This window comes from Haliotis rubra, unplaced genomic scaffold, assembly GCF_003918875.1.
Source record: "Haliotis rubra isolate DU_JTF1 unplaced genomic scaffold, ASM391887v1 Scf278, whole genome shotgun sequence".
Lineage (NCBI taxonomy): Eukaryota > Metazoa > Mollusca > Gastropoda > Lepetellida > Haliotidae > Haliotis > Haliotis rubra.
The window spans coordinates 668578-688983 of NW_025766869.1; the positions used below are offsets into that span (position 1 = coordinate 668578).

A 20406-nucleotide genomic window follows, 5' to 3' on the forward strand; every position below is an offset into this window, starting at 1 on the left:
ATTTGTTGTTTCGGAATCCTTCCACAGTGATGCTATTTTTGACTTGATAATTTTATCAGATGAATTTCATATCTATAAATGTAAACTTACAAATCGAATACCACATTTATCCTTATTTCAAACAGAATTGAACTATTATCGCAAGGTAGAAAAAGTTAGATTATATAGCAAAGCAAGGTTTCAGGAATGCCATAGCAAATGGAAACAATATGAAAATTCTTTTCAGTAGCGAACATTGACAATATGAATTAATTTATTTTTGTACTATTATGGTATGGTTCTGTGAGCGAATGTTGTATCTATGTGTAAAAAAAACAAAAGAAATCGGATGTGTCCATTCTTTATATACATTGTACACGCCTTTTATTCCGAGAATATAAAGAAAAATTATACACATATTTGTGTTGTTGAAATAAAATGTATATAGCTTCATTTACACTTTGGTTCTTCGATTTGGTCATATTTGGTAAACGTAATTATATACTTTGTTTCAGCAGAAGAATACCAGTCGCACCAGTCCACTATTCGACTTACAAAATTTCATGTCATGGAGATATCGCTACATATAATTACAGAACACACAAACTCGTTACAACAAAAGTATTTTTTACATTCTTTTACCTCACTTTCCATGTATTTGCACAGTAGCAAGCAGTCATCACTTTCCTGCATGTCTTGACCATGTCTTGATCATTAGGTTTGCAAATCTCCACATAATTCTGACGACCTTCGCCCTGGCCCGACGTGATGTGGAGGTCACATTCTGCAATACGATAGTCTATGTGTTTACTTTGTTGTTTAGTGGCATACCAAATACGGATGGCCCCAAATATGGGACTTTGCAGTAGCACTAGGCGCTGCCTTCCTGTCATAGACTACAAGACTGTTTACGTTGCTAGACATGGTCTATGATAGCGACAGTGAATCATGATTAGAATTAAGCCGCGAGTAAATCAAGTGTGACTTGAGTACAATAGCAAATATTGCCATTATTGATCAGAATAATGAGTTACAATTAGACTAAAATACTAATGCCAATAATGGTTGTCACCCCCTTCAATCTTTTAATAGGAGAGGTGTGTGGGGTGGGGGTCTGAGGTGTGTGGGGGTTGGGGTGGGGGTGACAACCATTATTGGCATGAGTATATATTGAAGATAAATATGTACTTGAAATCACTGTGCAATTTTGGTTTCACATGTGACGGTAACATGTACATTGCTATTAATTAGTTTCCATTCCAGATTACCATATTTGCTATTAGATTCCAGTCACGATTGTTAGACTTGCAATTATATATGCAATTATTGTCATACTTAGTGTTTGTTTCCATTCATGATTGTCATAGTGAGTCAGTGTTGCTAAATGCAGCCTGAATGATTGTCATGAAGACAGGATCCAAAGAAACGCCACAAGAACTAAATGTGTATTCATTGACCACTACGTCTCACGAGCAACGACTGAGAGGTATTCCTCAGGTGAGGTGAGGTGAAATTGGATTTTACGTCGTGCTTGAGAATATTTCGCTCATATGACGACGTGCATGCGTGTGTATGTGCGGCTGCTTGTACTAGCCCAGACTTAAGCTGGTTTTATAGTGCTAGCCCACTGAGACACCATGCCGCAGTGAAGCATGAATACCCCATTCAGACACATTATACTGACTCCGAGCCGACCAGTCCTTGTTGTACCCATTAATGCCGAGCGCCAGGCAGGGACCAACAAGTACCATATTTTAACGTCTTTTGGTATGACGCGGTCGGGGATCGAACCCGCGACCTTCCGCGCTCCGGGCAGACGCTCTAACCACTACACCACGTAGGCGGTTATTCCTCAGCTAATCTCCAACAGTCGTGCATGTCTTAATTACACCTTCCAATCGACTGATAGTGACATTCTTCTGGTAACGGAAATTGTCAAGAAGCACCTGATATTTACCTCTCTGACTAATTAATGACAAACTCCTTCCTTTCTTAAGCCCAGCCATGTCGGTATTACATTTGGCCACTGCATTATGGGAGAAAGTTTATACAATACATATACATAAATATAATGCTTCAATATATAGCAGTCAGACTGGTAGGTTTCTCTTCAGATAGATTGCTAGGCTTTTAATAACATTCATATGTTTTGTGCGTAACAACTGCTTAAACTTAAATACAGATGGATATATATGATAATACCCGAGAATAAGCTGCATCCTACTTGTGTGGTAGTGAGGGCATACTAACAGAAAGTGGTATAGTAGTAGATACAATAGCGGTACGGGATCAAGTCCAACAAAAGCCTCTGCAAAGCCTTATTTCACAAATAAAGCTTTTGTCAGGCCCTTAGATCCCGCCTCAGTATATCTACTACTTTTGAGTCCCCAGTTAACTTCCCGGCCACACGTGGCACTACTGTACCGCTATGACGTGTTGACCTCGATGAAACAGTTTAATGTGAATCGCCTATGACCTCTTTGGTGTTTGTAATAAAGGCTTGCTGGGCTTTTCGTACTCCCTGTTCTATGTACTTTTTTTTCTCGTCCTCGCTGATAGCAGACTTACGAGACTTGGATCGAATCTCTTGTTTCATTTTGTTATATTTTGTGAGTTCAGAGAGGATCAAACGAAACTCCTCCTCTGAGATCTTGTTGTCAGTGAGTGCCGCTGAAATACGGTCGCTTACCGTGTTCAGCTTTGCTTCGGCCAGAACCCTGATCTCGTCGTGTTTCAATGCCTTACGATGCAGTCTGCGGGATGCAAACTTAAGCACCAACCCTAACACCCCTGCCACCCCAGCTGTTATTTCGATACCTAGCACTACGGGTGTAGCCACGATGGTAGCTAACAACCCAACACCTGCCGCCCCTAGCCCCATGCTGGTTGCCATAAGGGCAGTATCAGCCCCATCCACGATATTGAAAGCTCTATGGTACTTCTTACATAGTGCTTTCCGAGTGTCACGGTCTTGTTCTAGTTGGCGTTTTACATCACATAACTGTCTCAAGCGGAACCCGTCTATGGTTTCCAGTGTCTTCGCTACTTCCTCTACGACTGGGTACAGCCCCATCCTGTGTGCCTATAATATATCTTATGAGATATTTTTTATTTGGGCTTCAGTTAACAGTCGATCAACGTACTTGAGGCTTATAAGGTATAAATCCTCATGTAGGAGAATAGGTGAGAAGTTAATAGGTAACTCTGCATCCACACGATCCCCATAAGAGGGGCTTATTGAGGGGTCTATAGAAGCCGTTGAGGGGTCCGGTTGTATGATGATACGGTAACGTTGACCATGGGTCCGGGGACTCCAGTGCACTGTCACCCCGGGTAAAAGTTGTTGTTCTTTACTACCATAAGCTCTCAGGAGATAGACTTCTATGATGAGTGTGGAGCCTGGTACCATAGCCGGAACCCCTATGTGCCCGTAGCAGTCATACCTTAACTCACCCCCTCGAATGGCAATAACATATTGGGTAAAACCGGTTTTAGTATAATCCTTGTATTAGGCCCCAGAATGAAACACCCGGGCAAGGTACCGCTATTCTTAATTTCAGAGATACGACTATGTTCCTTTAATGAGATATGAGGTGAGGCCAGGGTTAAGTTGACTAACCATTCAGGCTCTTTAAAATCTGATAATGAGATGAGGCCTATACACGTTGTCTTTCAACCGTAGGACGTACAAGGCGTCTTCCTCACCAGGCTGATCGAATCCCTCCGTGTCCCCTAGGTCGTTAAGCGTAGCGTTGGGGTGATGACTGGTCATTGTTATAATACTATTACGATATAGTTTCCAACTGGTTTTCTGATAATAGTTCAGGGGTGCACTTCACCCACATGAAGTGTATGTTGTCGGGTAGGAAGATCTTGGTTAGTGATATCGTGTCTTCCACGATCACGGTGACTCCCTGCAGACTGGTTTTGGAGTCGACACCAACCCGCACGTAAACGGTGCAAACGTGATACTGGTGTCGTTTCACCCACCCGAGTTTGATCCCCTTCACGATTTCGACCTCATCCCGCGATGGTTCCCCTAGGTATACTTTGATGATCAGAGTGGCGTTATCCGGTAGGCTCGCCAGGACGTTGACCACGCCAGCGAATTCAGACACCAACTGCAATGTCACGTCTTGCACTCCCGGTTTACTCGATAGCATGTGGGCTGCCATACTGGCGACTGGATTGATGTCTACGCTACGTCTCTGAGTCGGGACGTAAGCCACGAGCAGGGTTCCGTTGTTCACGACTTTGTTTAGGTAGTTGTCTTTGTTATCCGTAAACACGTAGGGGGAGCAGAGCCTAATATTGAGAAACCAGTCGCCTTTAGCGGGTAACAACACCCACTTGTCATCTTCGGTGAAGACGAGCGTATATGGTTTGTTTCGGGCGACGGTAGTGCTCTCAACATCGTCTAAGTCGAACAGTTTGCCCCCGAACGATGGGTATATTATCCATTTATCATCACCGGTGTTGACTAGGGTGTACCGAGTGTTGACGACTGCTCTTGAGGTATCTACTATATCACCTAGGGCTCCACCAGAGGGGACTTCAACGCGTTTGTAAATGTTGTTTTTCAGTTGCAAGACGTACAATTTACCATCTACTGAATGCACAGCTCTCGGTACGGTACTAGGTCGGGTAACTTCGTGCCTGTGACGGTAGTTGTTGGTTTTATCTCGTCATGCGACATACCGAGTGTCCTCGCCAATGGTCGACCGAGCCTCAAGGAGTTTCTTCCATTGTTGATTAACACCACTGTGCCGTTTGAGTCGTTCATCTTGAGTTCGGCTCCCAGGGGCTTGAAGACCTCGTTGCTTAGCGACCACACGCTGTAGTAGCCGCCAGTTATCTGGCTGCGAGCTCCACTGACGAACAGCTTATTGTTGCTGGTGTTGATGTTAGTCCAGCGCGGTAGGTAGGCGATATTGCAGAGTGGGGCTTCGAGTTGACCCGACGTGTTATCGATCGCGTGCATCAGATGAACGGCCTCGCCGCTCGTTATTCCTGGAAGTGTTATGTACATGTTAGAGTATATATGCTCATTATATAATAGTTTTAAAATGTACTCCCCTGGAGTGTTTTACCCTAAACTGGACATAGATTTCCCACACAAGATCGTGGTCGCTGATGGGCTGTATTTCGACGCCCAGTTCATAGATGTGTTCGATCGGTATAGGTTTTCGGTGACTAACGCTAAGGTAGTTCATGCTTGGTTCAACAAACCGATGCAGTTCTGGCAGAATCAACTCAACTTCGCTGTGTGGTGCGCTACAACAGGGTGTGGTGTGACATTGACCGACACTCGGCGTGGACCACTTAGTCAGTCTGTGTTCACGTTCCACGTGCACTACCAGATCAGACGTATCCTCAATGAGATCAGTGCCCCGCTCCCACAGGACAAGGCATGGAACGCAGTAAATAACCAGTACGATAGACGGGCCTACGAACGTATTTGCAACGAATTCGAACTAAGCCCGAAGACGGATTGGCGTTTGCCAGGACCGAACCACGGGTTGGGTATCCCCATCGCTCACAATATGCATATCGCGGAAGCCAGCAAACAGCTGGTGAAAGAATGGGGGTACAAGTCGTATCATATCACAACAAACGAGTGGGATGACCGTTACATGGCTTTCGACAACAGCAAGGATTACCGAGTCTGGAGGTTCGAGCGGGGGGCAGCGGATGACTGGAAAAAAGTTCATGTTGGACACGTCGAGAGGGTTCACTCGTGCCGGTGTAATCAGATTGAACGACTCGATTCGAACGTACGTGTGGACGCTGTTGGGCGCGCAGACGCAAACGCTCTCCAACATCCTCGGTAAGGGGACTGCTTACGACGCTCAGAAACAGTTCGTTGTTAACGTTGAGGATGCTATCAATGCTCCAGTTGATCTCCCGAGTGCCATCAAACGCTACCAAGACGTGTTGGAATACGCCAGGTCGAAAGTCGACTACGTCTTCGACGTGGGACTGTACATGGCTCCAAGCGATATGCAAATGAGAGTAAAAAAAGTGGTGGGCTACAACAACGAAATAGTCATAGCCAGGGCGGACCAAAAATTGGGCGTCAACCCCGATGTCAACGTCCCCCACGTACCACCACCCACGACCGGTGAAACGGGTATAGTGGCGCCTCCCCCGGAGTCCAGGGCTCAAACAATACCCCCTGTGGGGTCACACACACACCTGCAGCAGCACATCGACCGTAAAACAGCCCTGGTGGTTGGTGGGATAGCGTCCGGTCTCATTTGGTTAAAAATTCCTTAGCCGCTACGTATACCAAACCCGCCACGGCGACGATGGCTGCCCACAGGTTTTGACTGAGCCATGTGGCAGTTTTAACCAGAGCGCTCAGCAACCACGAGACGATGCTACCCAGGATGCCGGGCAGGGCTTCGGCGGCCTTACCAGCCAGTTTAGCCAGGGCCTCCCCGAGTTTTTTTATCCAGGCTTTGACGCCCCCACCACTTGGTGGTGTGCCACTGCCGCCGATGGTGGCTTTCAGAGACTCGTCCTCCGTTTCACCGAGTTTGACCTTTTCATGGGCGATGTGGTCGTCTATCCCATCCAGTTTGGCCGTGTTGTTCACGAGATGTCCGCGAATGGTTTGCATGGCCTTGTCCAGCCCCCGCAGTTCCCGAACGGTCAATTCGAACCCGGGTAAGGGTTTGTTATGGTAGGTGGCCAACAGCTTTTCAATGTTATCAGTCATGTCTTGATCCGATGTGGCACCCCTGACGTCTTGCAGATCTTGAACGGCCTCCGGGGGAAGGGCTTTAGGCCGTGCGCCACCGTAATCTATGAATCCTAGTTCATCGTGGATAATGTCACCCCCATGACGACTGCCGAGTGTTGATAAGGCAAGCGGTTCTCTCGTGCGCTTATTCATGAGATCGATCCCCGGGTGAGCCTTCAATCGCAGCGTGCCCTTGTCATCGACAAAAAACTTGGAATAGTCTCGCCCCCACGGCTCGGCGTAATTTTTATCCCCTTTTAAGCCATCGTAAAACCCGTTGACGGCCTGCTTCACGAGTTCGTTAAATTGCGTGAACGAGGTTTCCTCCTCGTCGAATGCCTGGGCACTATCATCCCACATATCATCCATAGGTATGTCCTCATGACCGCCTTCAGCCATTATTTAATATTAAGACTTATATATTTCATTTATATAACAATGTATGGCAGGAAGCTAGATCCGTTTCGAAGATCAAGAGAGCCTCTAGGCGTCAGAGCCGTGCGCCAGTCGGTGACTATCACCAACAATCCCAGCAAGATAGACCAGAATCAAACGCTGCTGGTTAGATTTCCAAACCTGGGTGAGAATGACCTCATCGTACCAGGCACAGTTCGACTGACGTTCAACCTCACGTTGACCTCCGACAACGACAAACGCGAGCTAGTGCGGAACGTAGGTCGAGCCATCATCAAGAAAACCACCATCAAGATCAGCGGTAACGAGGTGCTGAGCATCGACGACAGCGACGTGTTTCACTGCTACGGGGGACCTCTGGAAAAGTGAGGGAGAACGCGTCAATGACGTGTACCAAGGTATCAGCAAATCGACCCGGTTGCGTGTGGGATATGGCTTCATGCAAGACCAGTTAGACAAGATCACGGACGGTGAAAAGGCCATCGCCCAAGCGTATGGGAACAGGTTCTGCGTGCCGCTCGACTTCGAGTTGCTCACGGAACACGCGCCGTTTTACCAGGCCGCGCTGGGTGATAGGCTTGAATACGAGCTCACGTTTAACGATTACAGCAAAGTCGTGCGTACGCCGAACGGCGATGAGGCCAGTTACACCATAGACAACATCTCTCTGGATTTCGACATGGTCACTACCCCAGAGCTGGCCAGGCAGGTTCGAAGCCAGTACTCGGGGAAGGTGGCCATCCTGTACGATCACATACTGAGGCATAGATCAGTCGTGCGGGATAAGAGCGACACTGTGTGGAATATCAACCTAAACGTGCCGGGGGCGATCGATGAAAGGCATCCTGGTCGTCCCCGTGGAGGATTACGAGCCGTTCCGAAGGGACAGCGAGAAGTTTTTCAACCCCGAGATTGAAAAGGTGGAAGTGACTATCGAGGGCGTGCCCAACCAGCTGTTCAGTCATGATATGAGGGCATACCAGCAGTGGGATGAGATAAAAAAGCTACCGGCCATCAAACAACACCCATACATAACCAAAGACTTGGGGCTATCCTCCGTGAAGATCGGCGAGTACCTGACCACCAAGTACGCGCTGTGGTTGGACATGCGATCCACGGATGACGATAAACTGCACGGTAGCGGTCGCCGCATCGACAACGGCAGCGAGGGGATAACAATCCAGATTACCAAGAAGGCTCAACCCTTGGGCAAGTTGAAATTATATCTGTACGTTATTATGGACGCGCAACTTAATATAGACAATGGGAGATTTGTGCAAGCCATTTATTGATTTGCCTGCCGGCGGCATTGATTTGCCCCGCGACCCACACTGCGCCATAGTGTGCGGGCAGACTGGTTGTGGGAAGACCGTTTTCGTGCTGAATATGTTGGAGGGGTACTACAGGGATGTGTTCGACAACATCGTTATCATGTGCCCTACTCTCAGCATGAATAGAACGTACACGGAAAGACCTTGGGTGATGACGGACCCGGACGTACACAGAGTCGACCCGGGGACACGTCTGCAGGACTGGTTGAAAGTTTATCACGGGAAATTTAAAGGGGAGTCGACGTTGTTCATACTGGACGACTGCAGCGCTAATAGTGAGATAACAAAAAAGAGAGACATGCTATCGTACCTGGCCTTCTCCGGCCGGCACGCAAAGCACATCGTCTAGGTACTAACGCAGAAGTTCAACTCGGTGTTGAAAGACCTCAGGGAGCAGACGCGATGGGTGGCCTTATTTCACTGCAAGGACAGAGATTCGTTCGAGGAGTGTTTGAGAGAGAACGATGTGATGAGTAAATTAGAACGGGAACGTGTGAAGAAACAGCTCGCTGAAACTAAACATGCTAAGCTAGTGCTCAAGACCGACCAACCCATGGCCTATAGGGTGTTTTAGATTAGCAATGCTTAGCAAATGCTTAGCAATGCTTAGCAAATACTTAGCGTTTAGTTATAGTTATAGTTGTGGTTGTTTTTGAAGTTCTCGTCGTGTGCAACTTAACCTTCATTTCTCTGTGTTTCGCCTACACCGTATAATATATTGTTAAAACTAAAACTTGCTTGTTACATTATAAGATGGAGTGTGATGAATTGCTAGAACAACTGTTGGTGCCACAGTCGCCACAGGTGAGTGACGACAAGCGAGAGAGACTGGTGGCGTTGGCTGTTGGTGGCAAAGCCAAACATTACTTTGGAGACTACACTCCCGATAAAGTTCACAAAATGCCAGCCGAAGAAATCGATAAGCTGTACGCGAGATACGAGGCTAGACTCGGGGCCGAGATGACAAAGACTATAGGATTGGCTATGACCCAGATATACACTGGTATTGTGTCATACTTCCTTCCCATCCCCCCGGAGCCGACTTTACCTGTGGGAGGCCCTTGAGAAAGACCCTTTTATTGAACACGCCTTGAGCTCTATCAGCTGCGTGTTGTACCACAAATACGGTATGTTTTTAGCCCCGGTGACGGCGGCGATTATCACGGCAAAACATTGCCAATTTAAGGAGGGGAAAAATAATAATAATAGTATAGATGGATACTGCACAGGAGGAGACCCCAACGTTGGGGGAGACCCCCACTTTGAGGGAGACCCCAAGGGAGGAGACCACCACGTTGGGGAAACCCCAACTGGAGGTGAACCCTCCTACAGTCACCAGGCAGAAGGACCCTAAGAGAGTAGCTGCCGGTAAAAAAAGGTGGTGTAACCAACATAAAATTATCACGTGGAACCCAGCTCCACTCTTGTTGATTGCAGGTGCAACTGCTGCCGTGGCTATCTCATGGTTATATACATGACCCAGGGATCCTGGGGAGAAACCCCCGCAATTAGAGGTCAACCCACATATCATGTTATAAAATATATATTTTTATATCATATACATAATGTCTGAGGGGAAAACGTTCGTCAACGACGCATACCACGCCACCGTGGTCGCCAGTCTAGCTGTAGGGTACGCTCAGTTGACCAAAATGGTGCTTAAACAACCGACTATCAAGCTAGATTTCAACCTGCAGGATATGGGTATGCTCATAATGAACCTTGGTATGGCGATGGCCACAAAGGACATCCTAGTAAAACAAGGGATACTACCGGAAAATATTATGAAGTAAATATAGGATAGCTACGATTGCCATGATGGTTGGTGGGGCGTTAGTAAATGCCCTGGCATTTTCCGGGAGTAATTTCCTCTTCTCGAAACTACGAGAGTCACACGCGGCTGAGATACAGGCAGAGAGGAAGCGACACGACCTTGCTGTTGAGAAATTACAAGCGGCACAATCCGAGTACGCGAAAAAACGTGTTCAGAGGATCGATTACATTGATGAACAACTCAGGCGTGAGAGCCATGCCGTTAAAACATTCCACGATGTTGACGACGCAGCGAGAGAATACTACCTACTAACAGGTAAACAGCTGGAACCACTACATAAGCCCACACTCGCTCAGTACTACACACCATCCAAGGGGCAAATGGACCGGGAACTGGTCTTCATCGCGCTGGGTATAGCAGTGACTGCGTTGGTTGCAAAACAATTAGACTAAGTACTCATACAAGTATACCAAAGATGAGACCTGCTCCGTACCGATGCGAATACATACTTAGTGGGAAGAAAGAACCCTGTGGTAGGAGATGCAGGACTGAGGGGTACTGTTGTTTCCACATGGGAAGCCCTAACTACACGTGTTCTGTGTGTGGTATAGGGGTGAAAGGGCACTACTGCCTATGCAAAGCTCACGGAGCAAACGTAGTCAGACATCATCTCATCTACGAGAATAAAAAGGCATACATAAAAGAACGTAGGCACCTTCTCAGGATAAGTCCCCAATTAGAGACTCTGCACACCTAGGTATAACTATGTTTGTGGAAACTGAGCCCAAGGAAAGTTGCCTGAGAAGCTGGCAGATGTATGTGGGGAAAAGTATAGATATCAGTGCCCTCAAACCCATGATTGTTAGCGAACTATATAAGGGGTGCTCGTTTACAATCATGGTGAAAGTAGGGTTTGATGTGCCATGGGCTGGACACACTTGGAATTACTTTGATGGGGGGCGAGTAGATGTGTATGGGGAGATAGATATACTTGTTGACGACTCGTTGCAAGTAATACAAAACACCCTACTATGCTGCGCATGTTCCGGGTGGGTCGAGGAAATAATCGATAAGGTCTATCTAGATATTTACTAAAGCCTCACTATTTTTTATCAAGGTTGTCCCTTGCTGGCGGCCAAATTAGAGATTGATATACTTAGGTGTGTACGCAACTATGACTACTATTCGTGGGCTCAAGCAGATCGCGAGACAGAGGGGTGTAATTGGTTACTCTCGAATGAGGAAGCCAGCCTTGTTGCGTTTACTAGGCCTGCAAGCCCCTCCCGCGGTAAAACAATTAAAAGTCCAAGCAAAAGAGCTTGGGTTCACGGGTTATTCCCACCTGGGGTGAGCCGGGTTAGTTGCATTGTTATCACATGACCCCGTAGCAAAACCTCTCACTGTAAAACAATTAAAAGCCAAGGTACGCAATTTGGGGTTAGGCGGATATTCCTGTATGAGGAAACCACAGCTTGTAGAACTATTACGGCAGAATAGAGCTATTGACCTACAGTTCATACCCACTGAGCGCGCTGTAGGCAACTATTTGAGAGGCTGGCGCATGCATGTTGATAGGAACATAGACATCACAGATATCAAGCCTCTGATCGCTGATAAAGTCAACCAGGAACTAAACAATCTGGGAAGTATAAAGTTTCAGATCACAGTGAAAATGTCACTCGATAAGCAGGCGGGGAATGGGGTCACTGAGTACGTTCAGCCTTACTTCCGAGGTAGGCAAGAGGTCGTGACTCATACAGAGACCATAGACGCATCAATCGATATCAGTTTTCAGCAGATACGAGAATACCTAGAACGCTACACACACATGGGGTCCGGGTGGGTTGTTGATAAAATCGATAATGTCTATCTAGACATAGCTAACTACGTGCCGTTCAGAGGCGGGTCATACCTAGACTTGCCCCCCCTACTATAAGAAAAAACAGGCCATGGTCAACGTCAAGAATAGAGGAGACGATTGCCTGAGGGTAGCTATCAGGTCAGCCTTGTTTCCAGCTGACACTAATTCGAACAGGCTTTCTAGCTATCCCCAAGACGATGGGCTCAACTGGGATGGTATAGATGAACCCACCCCCATATCCCAGATCACTAAAATAGAAAAACAGAACGATATAGCCATAAACGTATTAGGGCACGAAGGTAACACAACAATAGTACACAGGGTCAGTCCGTTGGGGAAACCCCAACTGTTGGGTCGCCGCGTGATCAATATATTCATGACCCAGCGAGGTAAAAAGTATCACTACACCTGGATAAAACATCTCAGCAGGCTATTGCATGACCAATCGAAATACGATGGGAAAAAACACTTTTGCATACGATGCCTACACGGCTTCACACGAGCTGATTTATTAGAATTTCACCGGGAGGATTGCCAAGGTTTGGGCAGACGGCCATACGAGTCGACATGCCTAAGGAAGGTGACAATATCCTAAAATTCGGCAACCACATGAACCAAATGTCCGTGCCTTATGTCATATACGCCGACTTTGAAGCCTTGGTCAAACCCGTTGAGGCTGCCGGGGGTGGGGCTGTTGGGGGTACCCCAACCACACACAAAACACAGGAGCATGAGGCCTGTGGGTTTGGATACGTGGTCGTCCGTTGTGATGGGAAAACGAAAGCTCCGGTAGTGTATAGGGGTCCCGACGCAGCTGAAAAGTTTCTAAAGTGTTTGCAGGAGGAAGAAAAAATTATTAGGAATGCACTGTATACAGTCGCCCCATGCGTATGACCCAAGCCGACCGGCTAGCTCACGCCTGTAGCATTAAATGCAACGTGTGTGACTCACCACTGAAGGGTGATTCGGTGAGAGATCACTGCCACATCACCGGTAAGTATAGAGGCGCCGCTCACAGCGCGTGTAACCTCAAGCTCAGAATCAACCCCAAGACAATAAACATCCCCGTGGTCTTTCACAACTTGAGAGGGTACGACTCTCACTTGATCATGCAGGCCATCGCGAGGGTTGACGGCAACCTGACGTGCATCCCCAACAACATGGAGAGATACATTTCCTTCAGCTTGAATGGCTTGAGGTTCATCGACTCAGTTCAGTTCCTCCTGTCGTCACTCGACAGTCTGGTCAAGGCCAACGATACCTTCCCCATCACCGATCGATACACCGACGCCGAGACTCGACCCCTGCTGATGAGGAAGGGTGTACCCCTACGAGTACATGGATGGCTGGCCCAAGTTCGCCGAGACCAGACTACCCCCCATCAGAGAATTTTACAGCAACCTGACCGACTCGGCAATATCCCAAGACGATTACCTGCACGCTATTAACGTATGGAATAAACTGGGCTGTAAGAATCTGGGTGACTATCACGACCTGTACTTGAGGACAGATGTACTGCTCTTAGCCGACGTGTTTGAGACGTTTAGGCGGACATGTTTCAAGCAGTATCAACTCGACCCCGCAAGGTACTACACCAGCCCAGGTGTGTCGTGGGATGCCTTGCTGAAAAAGACTGGAGTTAAGTTGGAATTGCTCACAGATTACGACATGCACCTATTCATTGAGAAAGGCTTGCAAGGTGGGATTTCCATGGCAACCAAACGATACGCGAAAGCAAATAATCAATACGTGAAGAGCTCCGACCCAAGCAAGCCAACCAATCATATTCTCTACCTCGATGCCAACAACCTGTACGGTTGGGCCATGAGCCAGTATCTACCCACAGGGCGATTCGAATGGGCATCGCACGAGGTCGATGTTATGAGCATCGCGGACGATTCGAACAAAGGTTATATCCTCGAGGTTTGACCTAGAATACCCCAAGGCATTACACATATCACACAACAGCTACCCCCTGGCCCCCGAACGTATGAGGGTTAACCCAGACTGGATGTCTGAGTACCAACATAACTTGTTAGGTGGGCGGGTGACAGACGTTGAAAAACTCGTGCCCAACTTAATGAATAAGACCAAGTACATCGTTCACTATCGCAACCTACAGCTGTACCTGTCGTTGGGTATGAGGCTGACCAAAATACACAGGGTGCTCATGTTCAACCAGAGCCCCTGGATGGAGCCATACATCAGAATGAACACGGACCTGAGAAAGCTTGCCACCAGTGACTTTGAGAAAAACCTCTACAAGCTCATGAACAACTCGGTGTTCGGTAAGACTATGGAGAACCTGAGGAAACGCGTGACCGTGAAGCTGGTTCGGTCGAATGAGGAAGACAAGCTCAGGAGACTGATAGCCAGCCCGGCATTCAACCGTAGCAAGATATTCACCGACGACCTGGTTGCCCTACACATGAAGAAAAGCCACATAAAATTCAACCGGCCTGTTTACGTGGGGATGAGCATCCTCGATTTATCCAAACACCTGATGTACGACTTTTACTACAACGAGCTGAAGAAACAGTACGACGACAGGTGTGAAGTGCTGTACACTGACACGGATTCCCTGCTGATGGAGATTCGAACCGAGGACGTGTACGAGGACATGAAAAAAACGCCTCGATTTGTATGACACCAGTGACTACCCCAAGGACCATGCCATACACAGCACGGTAAATAAAAAGGTCCTAGGTAAGATGTAGAACAGAGCTGCAAGTTGACCCCGGGCGGGAGTTCATGGGTGCCATGTCACACCTGCTGGATAAACACGATACCAAGGTCAGGCGTGGCACGGCCGGAGCCCATCGCAGCCAAGCCATAGTTGAGAGATTCAATAGGACTTTGGCCGAGCGCTTATTCGGACATCAGTATGCGAGAGAGATGGCCAAACCAGGAAACGATTGACTGAATGGGTAGCTCGGTTACCTCAGGTGGTGTCGGCCATAAACCACGAAACCACCCGTCTCACCGGCAAGAAACCAGCAGACGCTATCAAACTAAAATCAATAGTGGCAGAGTCGGCTGCTCCATTACGTGGGAAGGAGAAACAGATACCAGATAGAGCCCTAGTGAGGTACCTATACCAGCCGGGGGAACACGAAAGTGATAGCCGTAAGCGAGCCACTGACCCAATATGGTCAGTCAAAACTTACAACATAGATAAAGTGGACATCAAAGCCGACGATGTGGCTGGGAAGTTAACAAAACAACGTGGCATAGCGGCACAGTAGTGCCACGTGTGGGCGGGAAATTAACGGGGGCTCAAAAGTAGTAGATATACTGGGGCGAGATCTAAGGGCCTGACAAAAGCTTTATTTGTGAAATAAGGCTTTGCAGAGGCTTTTGTTGGACTTGATCCCGTACCGCTATTGTATCTACTACTGGTATTCATCTTCTAGAACATCTAAATGGCACTTGATACATATTGCTATAGTATCGTCTACATTGTCTTTATTGAAACGCAACTGTTGGACACCCAATTTGTGCGATAAGCAACGAAATTTACATAAAATGCGCCTCAAGTCTCTATTATTGTACAATGCAGTTATATACTCTTCTGTTTCCAAAACTGACTTGTACGATGAATAAACTTTAAGAAAGGAACTACTACTAATATCACTGCTCCATGCCTTACATATAAGAAGAAAACAATACTATTTTAACTTAATAGCTCATTCTTTTATGCTTCACCTTTACTCCGATATACTAAACTTGGCTTGTTGTTCTTTTCTATCATATGAATACAAGAACATTCACTAACTACAATATACCCTTAGCTCTTAAGTCCTTAACTTTCTGGACCCGGTTGTATCAAACTTTAATGAAGAATTAACGTGCCATTAAACGTTTATTAAGTAATGTGTAATTAAATTCTGTTGTACTAAGGTTTTAATGACAACCTGTTGTCATTTGTGCGTCATTAACTTAATGAAGGTCGTGGGGTATCATTAGAGCGTCATTAAACGTCCTGGAAAAGTGAACATTGCGCCAGAATTTCGTTTGCGCAGCACTGGATCTATAAAATATACAGCTATAAAATTACACTGAAATGTAGAGTATTAAATGTCCTATCTCATGGTATAAACTCAGTTTGAAAGTAGACATTGCTAAATGTTACGCCTAATTTTGTTTTGCAGTGAATTTCTCTGCTTTTTATTGTGCACTGATAAAAGTACTGTGATACAATATTTTCAATTTGGCATCTTTATGGAAAGTGTGAGCGAACAAAATTCTGCCTCATACCTGATTGAACGACATAGGTATGTAATAAATAAGTTTTAGGTGCTTACGTATAACATTATACACTCGATCTTAAAAGTTACTCGCAATATGTGTTGAAAATGGATTTTCCTCTGTGACGTCAAATGGTTACAGAAAGGTCTTACGCTTATAATTTCGTGCTTTGAAGTTTACACAGATTCTCGAACGTTGGTTGGTTGAGAGAGCGGTCATGTGATCTAAATTTCAAGGTTCATTTCCCTAGAACCCTTCAAATCGTTCATACGTGTGTGAACATCGTTCATTCGTGTGTGAACGTTTTCGAGCCGATCTGGGTCATGTGAACTTTTGCCAGAACTACTTTCCGGGTTTTCCCCAGGATACTCGCTGTCCAGCTTGACGTAAACAAAATAAATCATTTGCATTCACACTTCTTTTAATTTATACATATCACTTACTTGTCACTTACCGACAACAAGTCCCAGCCAGTGCGACCAAATTTTCAAATTTCCGCTACGGTTTCAAAGAACCCCAACGATCTTGCTGCATTGAGTGATGACAATTTAGCGAGAGATCCTGTTTCAAGTTACCCCAATTTTGGCAATGTCACTTCTTCACGACCAAACGGATTTCCAATTGCCGAGCATTGTTCCTTATCACAAAAGTTTATTCTCTCGCGGTTTGCAGGTTCTGCCCCGTGATCTGTTAAAAAGCCATTCATTAAATTTCACAATCACAAATAAATAGAATACACCAACGAGATCTGCTTCCTATTCGCCACGCCGCACAACTTCGAAGTCGGTCAGTGTATTATTACGTGTTTGAGTGGCATTTTAGAAGTTGAGACGTACAATATATAACAAGTTTTATGGATAACAACTTCTTCTTTATTTTCGTGAGTGCGACGTTTCGATACAGATTCTTGTACCGTTGTCAAGCAAGAGTGATACATGAAGTGTAGGAGCTGCATATATATACTGTATATAACAATGAAACAACATAATAGACAAAGGAAACAACATAATTGCCATGATTGGCTAAGCAGTAAGCTGATGAAGCCAGTAAGTACATAGAGGATAGTGAATGGAAGCCAGAGATGTAGTTACAATGAGATGTTTATACAATGGATGCGAAGTTTATACAATAGACTGGGCTTGGTGGAGGAGTGGATCATAAGCAGATGGAATGAAGTATCCTTGGTCACGGTTGATGGTAGGCTTGTGGCGTTTGATGTGAATGGCTTCTGTGAGCTTGCGTTTAGTGAAGTCCGTTTGGTTGTTGGCGAGAATGGTGATGTCGGACCACTCTATTTGATGATTGGGGTTGGCTTTGATGTGGTCAGAGATAGCTGATTTGGTGTCGGAATTAGCAACAGAGGTGCGATGTTCTTTGACTCGGGTGTTGAAAACAACCCACCGTCAACAACAACAACCCGAAATGTGTTATTTACAAAATAGACTGTGATTGTGGACAATGCTACATAGGTGAAACATCCCGACCCATCAACACCCGAGCGATATTATTATTACGTGGTCAAACGAATCCGTCATAGTTTTATAGGTACAATGACAGTTTGTTAAAATGATATTGTTATTGATATTTGTTTCTGTTTGATAATTTTATTGATGTTATGCTTATTAAAGCAGTTTCAAACCTATTGACGAATTTGTTGTAATATCTAAAGGAATACTTTGAGAACTATTTTTCAAGGGTTGGGATACATGTGTAAAGAAAAGCCAAGTATACAAACATCGCTACAATACGGTCTTGTAGTGGAGCGGCTTAGTAACAAATTTTTGCCAAATTGATACTTGGTGGCAGGAAAGATCATATTTTGCACATAGGTGGCCTATAGTATTCTAAACATAAAACGATCAGGAGGCAGGCCATATTTACTCCAGTTTTAATTTTATTAACTAATGGAATTCCTAAACTTGAAACACTAGTGACTGAAGCATCATAAAATCACCATTTTCTCATACTTACCTCCCTTACACGAAAGTTACCTCCCTTTAAATGCAAATTACTTCCCTTCATGAACTTGAACACGAGAGTGACCTCCCTTGTGTGTTTTTTGCATGGAATTTCAATGAAGGTTTTTTATGTCTCTGGGTGTAATTTTGAGTGAGAAAGGTTAATTATCTTGTGAAATATCGTAATTTATCATATACTGAAGTCATGGCCTGTAGTCCAGGCTTACCAACCATTAGTTCATCAGATACTAGCAAGTTGCAAACAAATTGGTCAGTTTGTGCATTATGTCAGATAGAAGATGACAGCAAATTAGTTGATCCATCCAATGTCACAAGACAAAACATGAAAGGTGCTGGCTTCAGAAAACTAGAAATTAATTTGACCAAACTTTTTGAGCTGCATTCATTACCACTGAATATTGAACTGTCAAGATTAGATGAAGGGAATGGAATCCAGAATACTTTGGAAGAAAATCAAGCTAAATGGCACACGCACTGTTTTGGAGAGTATTGGGATAGAGCAGTTGAGAGAGCTATGAAAAGGGCACATAAATTAGCGGAAAATGAACATCTACCAACAACACCTGTGAAAAAGAAACTGAGAATATGTTTAGATAATTCTGAAAATGAAAATGAATTATCCACTGACACAATCCACAGTTCTTACAAATCTGTGTGTTTGTTTTGTGACTTACCAACATATAGTAATGACCCTGTGGCTCAAACAATGACATTTGATTCTAACATTCGTTTGATGGCTCATGAACTTCAGGATAGAAAACTGATAGGCAAATTATCTGCAGGTGATGTAATTGCACTTGATGTTGTATATCATAAACATTGCTACACAGATCTATATACAAAATACAGATCATCCCTGAGAGCCAAAAACAACCAACGACAGAATGAATTTGGACCATATTCAATAGCTTTTGCAGAATTAATTTCATATGTAGAAGACTGACTGACTGAGTTTGGTTTTACGCCGCTTTTAGCAATTTTCCAGCAACATCACGGCGGGGGACACCAGAAATGGGCTTCACACATTGTACCCATGTGGGGATTCGAACCCGGGTCTTCGGCGTGATCATATGTAGAAGAACACAGATATGAGGCAAATTCAGTTTTGAAGTTGGCAGACATTGTGAAATTGTTTACAAGAAGACTTCAGCAACTTGGTGACAATAGAACTGTTAATACCTCCAGACTGAAAGAAGCTTTGCTTGCTGAAATACCTGGCTTAGAAGCACTCACATCCCAAAAAGGTATACTCTTATCCTTTAACATTGGTGATACCTTGTTATCAGATGAAAGTTCAGATAGCGATGCTGTGACTATCATGCGGGCAGCTAATATTATTAGAAGAGATATTTTCACAATGGATTCAGAGTCAAATAAATCAGAAAACCCACTGAAATCTCATCAGGAACCATTGATACTGCTGACTCACTTACAAATGATACTTGGTTGTACTTGCTTCACAAGTGAAAAGGATAATACAACAGGTATCTCAGAAGCCGCATCTTCCATTTCTCAACTGCTGATATTCAACTGCCTGCGAAGAGAGAGAAAGGAGAAGATGTCTGATGGCACACGTCGTCATAATCCAGACAGAGAAACTGCACTGCCATTATACTTAGGACTTCTCATTCACAGTAAAACTCGGAAATGAGACTTGGTCGATATTCTCTTTGAAAGAGGACTGTGTGTATCCTATGACAGAGTTCTACAAGTGTCAACGAACCTTGCAAACCAGATGATTGCAGGATATGAACAGCAAGGAGTTGTTTGCCCATTTCAGCTTAAAGCCCATGTTTTTACAACTGGCAATTTTGACAAAATAGATCACAACCTATCAACAACTTTTGCCAAGTCGGCTTTTCATGGCAGTGCCTTGTCTCTTACAAATCATATCACTCACGAGAACCCTGGATTGGATAAAGAGTTTCAACATTTACCAGAAGTCGATATGAAATCAAGGAGGATTGCAGCACTGCCTGAATCATACACAAATGTAGCACCAGTCATCTTTCCAAGCAACAAACCATTACCATCCAAACCTCGTGGAGCAGCACTGTTAACGTCAACAGGTAACA

The 20406-nt window shown here is 45.3% G+C and overlaps 1 protein-coding gene across 1 annotated transcript in view; it reads right to left on the bottom strand.

The window, feature by feature from the left end:
• LOC124281022 overlaps window positions 1-20406 on the bottom strand; it is a 38805-nt gene that overhangs the window by 3329 nt on the left and 15070 nt on the right. The window contains exon 3 of the mRNA XM_046717043.1: window positions 622-763. Coding sequence (XP_046572999.1) covers window positions 622-763 — 142 coding nt within the window. The remainder of the gene's footprint in view (window positions 1-621; window positions 764-20406) is intronic.